The sequence below is a fragment of the Pinus tabuliformis genome, chromosome 4_2, assembly GCF_031772625.1.
Source record: "Pinus tabuliformis cultivar Carrire ecotype Pingquan chromosome 4_2, CPIR1, whole genome shotgun sequence".
Lineage (NCBI taxonomy): Eukaryota > Viridiplantae > Streptophyta > Pinopsida > Pinales > Pinaceae > Pinus > Pinus tabuliformis.
Genome location: NC_142304.1, coordinates 592,412,800 through 592,417,869, shown reverse-complemented (window position 1 = coordinate 592,417,869; position 5,070 = coordinate 592,412,800). Strand labels below are relative to the sequence as shown.

The following is a 5,070-nucleotide window of genomic DNA, read 5'->3' as shown; positions in this document are numbered from 1 at the left end:
TTTATGCAATAATGTGGGTTTAGTTGTCTTAATTATAATTTTGTTGTGGTCTATACGCTCTTGTTTAGACTAGATGGTTTGGTCTAGTCTAGGGAGGGAACCTTGATTTTATATTAATTATAGGCAAAGGAAATCAAATGTTGAGTTTGTCGCAGGTTAACCTTTTTGCAGCTTCTAGAAATCACACAAGTTGGTGCAATTACCATCTGTTGGGTATGTTGTGGGGTTTGAGTTTTACTATCTATCTTTACGCCTTGGAAACTTTTGGTCTCTCATGCAGCTGTTCCAGTCGTGGAGTGCATGCACACAGGGCTTTTGAGTCTGGTATTTTATGATCTATGTCTAGTGACTGTGTGGGTGTCTAGCTAGTCTCGGTTCCAAGTTGGGTTCAATCTGGGCTCTTCTCTTGTCATTTCTCTAGTTGTGGTCATTTTAGTTTTTGTGTTAAGTGTTATCCACTCTTATTTTCCATGCCACCAAGATAATGTATGTGGTGCAAAAGGGGGAGTGCTGGAAAAACTCTGCAAGGTTAATGATGGACTCGACTCTTTTCTAGGACTCTGTCGCCACATATTTCAATGTCGTTCCTCTAGAGACAAGGAGATAAATTAAGAAGTTGGAAACTTAGGTGCGAGTAGGGAGATAATATTTCTCTAATTTTGAGATCATGGAGGAGGTTTCTTGCTTGGCATTGTACCTTGTGTGTACCAGGGGAAAAAAGAAACAATCTCTAAATTATGTGGCCCTTCACTAGTAGATGAAGACTCTGCTTGGCCTGGTTTTGAAGGATAGATAGGTAGAATGCTACAATATAATTGCATCGCTGGGGGACATGAAGAAGATGTTACAAATTTGTGAGAGATTTTTCGGCGAAAATCACATGAAATACCATTTGTCGACGCGTTTCGAACCAACCAGTGTGGTTCATCGTCAGGACAAGTTGAAGAAACAAATCCAGCTTTACAAAACCAATGCTTCACTATGGATAGTCTTAAATACTTGATTCAAGACTCGCTCACGTGGAAGGATATTTACAGTGCCACTGAGACAATGATGCTCCTCTCGAATGAGTGCAAAGCTTTTATAATATTGTATCTAATTTTGGATCATTAATTAAAAATACTATTATATTTTATATCTTTTTGTAAATTAGACTTAGTTAAAAATTTGAATCTATCAGATTACTCTATAAAATCAACAATATTCTCCTTTATTTGGAATTATCGTTTAGAACAACTCTACTCATATCGTTTAGAACATTTGAGTATGTGGGCACGGTATCCTAGAATCATGTTGGACGATTCGGATTCGCTCCAAAATGTAAGGTACCTTGTGACCATGGTGTTCGTGTCAAATCCCTCGGCCACAAATAGTAACAGCATTGGCTGTTAGTCCTCGCCTTTTCGTTCCATTTGATTGACGTATCGTCATCGATGACGGAACCAAGAGTTTTAGACTACCACGGCATCCCGTGGCCAGATTAGCCTGACATTTATGGAATTTTCCACGACGTTCTCCACAAATTTTGATCCACACGCAGATGGGTCTCGAGCCACAATATTGCCGATATGCTATAAATTGATATGTCGATGCACTGGCTTACAGACAGCTACACAGCTATCGAGTTCAGTATTTCCTTCCTCCGTGTTCAGTATATCGTTTTATTACGATGAAGGGTTCCGAGAAGCCACACGTCGTACTGGTTCCATTCCCGGCGTTGGGTCATTCCATCCCCTTCTTCGACCTTGCAAGGCTACTGTCTTTGCATGGTGCCGCGGTGAGCTACGTCACGACGCCTGCAGGCGCATGCCGTGTGCAAGGAGCCCTGGCTGAAGCCCAATCCGCCAGTTTAGATATTCGTGCTTTAGTTCTTCCCACGCCTGCGGTACAAGGACTGCCGGAGGGACGCGAGAGCGCTGATGTCATACCCACCGAGCGGGTCGATCTCATTTTCGATTTTGCCGAGAAGCTTGCAGAGCCCTTTGAATGCTGGCTCCACCAACAGCTCCAAGAACAAGAAACTGGCCGTTCTCCGCCGGTTTGTATTATCAGCGACATATTCATGCTGTGGACTCTGCAGACCGGTGAAAAGTATGGTGTGCCCCGAGTTTTGTTCAATACATGCGGGGCATTCGCCATGACCCTCCTCAACTCCGTCGCGGCTTCAATATCTCACAACGCGTTGCAGAAAGAAGGGGAAAGCGTTGTTCTGAGCATGAATTTGCCGAGTCCCCTCAGACTCAGTAAGAACGAGATAGCCCCCAGATTCTTCGATTCCGACATGTCGAACTCGTTGCAGCAGTTCGTCGTTCGAAGCTTACAATCACTGAGTCATGGCTGGGGAATGCTCATTAATACTTTCGATGAACTCGAGCCTGCGCACCTAAGGCACATGAGAAGCCTGACGGGGAAGCCCATCTGGCCTATAGGCCCGGTGCTTCCGCCCAACTTTGCAGGGAAGGTGGGCAGAGGGAAAATGGAGGACATCAGCGAGGACGAGCTGGTTCAGTGGCTGAATTCTCAGAGGCCGCATTCAGTTCTGTACGTTTCGTTTGGAAGCCAGACATTCTTATCCGAACGACAGACCGTTGCGTTGGCGCGGGGTTTGGAAGCCAGCGAGCAATCTTTCATGTGGGCCATCAAATTCCCCCCAAAACTCGAATCCCCTAGTACAGACACAGCAGCAGCAGATACGATTCAACGCAGCTATCTTCCTGAGGGTTTTGAAGAGAGAATGAAAAGCAAAGGGTTAGGATTAATTATATGGGGATGGGCGCCTCAGCTTCTTATTCTTTCTCATCCATCCGTCGGAGCCTTCATGACCCACTGCGGGTGGAACTCGACGCTGGAGAGCATAACTCTGGGCATCCCTCTGATCACATGGCCGATGTTTGGAGATCAACACTTCAACTCCAAGCAAGTCGCCGAGCAATTTGGTATAGGAGTTCAGTTTTGCCAGCACAGAGATGGGATCCCTGAGGAGGAAAGAGTGGAGGAAGTTGTGAGGCTTGTATTGACTGAAGATGAGGGCAAGGAGATGAAAAGACGTGCAGAGAAATTGAAGGAGATGGCTTCAAAAGCTGTCGGAGAGGGAGGATCTTCGAAAACAAATCTGCAAGTTTTCGTGGGTGAGATGCAGAAGCTGATGATAATGAGAACCTACGATGGGAAAAAAGAAATTGGGAATACGGAGTCGGTGCCCGCCATTCCAATGACTGTTTGAAGTTTTGGGTGTGCAGCGGTCGAATATGCGCTTGAGGTGATAAGAGCGATCACAGTACCATTTTATACAAGTAGTGTTCATTAGATGTAGTTAAAGGTCCATTATATGGGCTACTGTGATTAAAGCTAGAAAATTGTAGTGGAAGAAGTATCAACACTTCAAATTGTACTATGTCATTACCAAAATTAAGAAAATGCTTAAGGTTTTGTTTGATTATCATATAAAGCGACGGGTCAACAGGTTGGTCGATCTTCAGATTCCATGTCATTCGATTTCTTAGCGGAAAAGATGGATACGGTGTCTCTTTGCATTCACATAATCCCGATTTCACAATTGTAATGGATAAAGAGAATGTTGTTTAAAATTTTAAAGGTGTTAGTTTTTTAATTTGGTCATGGGAAAATCGAAGGTAGATTGATCGGCTTGTGGTGGCCACTACATAAATGTAACGTAATTTCACTATATTTCGTTATATTTATAGGAAAATCTATTTTAATTTGGTGATGGGAAAATGGGAAACGCAGATTAAATTCCATTTGTGGTGGCCATTATATTTATGGGAAAATTTAAGGCAGTTCCACTATATCTATGGAAGTCCGCTTGTGGTGGCTACTACATTCATGTCTATGGAAGTCCGCTTGTGGTGGCCACTACATCCATGGGTGGAAGTCCGCTTGTGGTGGCTACTATATTCATGTCTATGGAAGTCCGCTTGTGGTGGCCACTACATCCATGGGAAAATCTAAGGCAGTTCCACTATATTTACGGAAGTTCAACCCACGGGCCAAACAAGCAAGGCCTAACCCCAAGGGCGTGAAGGAGATTTGACCCTTGACCTCCCAACTAGCAAGATACTTTAGCAACGAGAACTCGACCAATTGAGCTAACCCTTGGGACTTTTCACTTTTTTCTTCTGTATATACATATATGTAAAATTAATATTAAAATAAATTAACTAACATGAATATTTAAATGAGTAACAAAGATTGAAAAGGCATTTCTTGATTCTTGGTAGTAGTTAAATAAGTGCCAAGAGTTAACTGAAGGGATCATCATGACCTTCCTTCAACCATGGTGGTTTCTCTTCTCTCTGTTGGCATTATAGTGTGCATGGTTCTAGCTAGTTGATGTTAGCATTGGTTCATGATGGCAGTGAGCTCATGTCGGCATTAATTTCAATCCTATGTAGCCTAGATTATACATTGATGCCATTCTCATAGCATGGTTGTAACTAGTTGTGTTGACATTGAGATGGTTATGTTGGCATTGATGTCAACCCTTGATGTCAGCCTTTGATGATGTTGGTATGTTAATCATGGAGGCATTATCTTGTGATAGTGTGTTTGCATGTTCATTTATGTCAACCTTATGAGGTCACGCGCTTATGTCAACCTCATGAAGATGTAGATTATTGATGGACCAATTGACTTGTTGCAGCAGTATGTTGGCTTGATGAGGATGTTGCTGAGGTGTTGCAGAGGTGTTGCAGGTTTGTTCAGATGTGTTGTAGCTTGTGAGGTGTTTGTGGAGAGTGGAGGACTTGTTAGCACTCTTGCCAACCTTGTTTGTTGGCCTTTTAGGTCAACTTGGCAGTGGCACTTGGGAGACATCTTTGGCCTATTTTCACAGATGTCACAGGACTTGGAAGAGTTTAGAGGTGAGTTTAGATGTTGGAGAAGGTGATCCAACAGGTGGTAGAGGTTTTGAACTGAAGGCCCATTGATTTTCCTTATGCTCTTCCCTAGTCGCTCCAATGCAAGCTAATGCATGTGATTGAGAGGCTCTAGTCGGTGGGAAGGAGGCCTATGCATGCAGCCAGTCAAAATAATCTAGTGTTTTGTCTACGA

The 5,070-nt window shown here is 43.4% G+C and overlaps 1 protein-coding gene across 1 annotated transcript; it reads left to right on the top strand.

The window, feature by feature from the left end:
• The first annotated feature begins 1,555 nt into the window (after positions 1-1,555).
• Positions 1,556-3,472, top strand: LOC149170687 (UDP-glucose flavonoid 3-O-glucosyltransferase 7-like). Its single transcript, XM_089423984.1, has one exon. The coding sequence runs from the start codon at positions 1,670-1,672 to the stop codon at positions 3,221-3,223; it is 1,554 nt and encodes a 517-aa protein (XP_089280110.1). The 5' UTR covers positions 1,556-1,669; the 3' UTR covers positions 3,224-3,472.
• Positions 3,473-5,070: the final 1,598 nt, after the last annotated feature.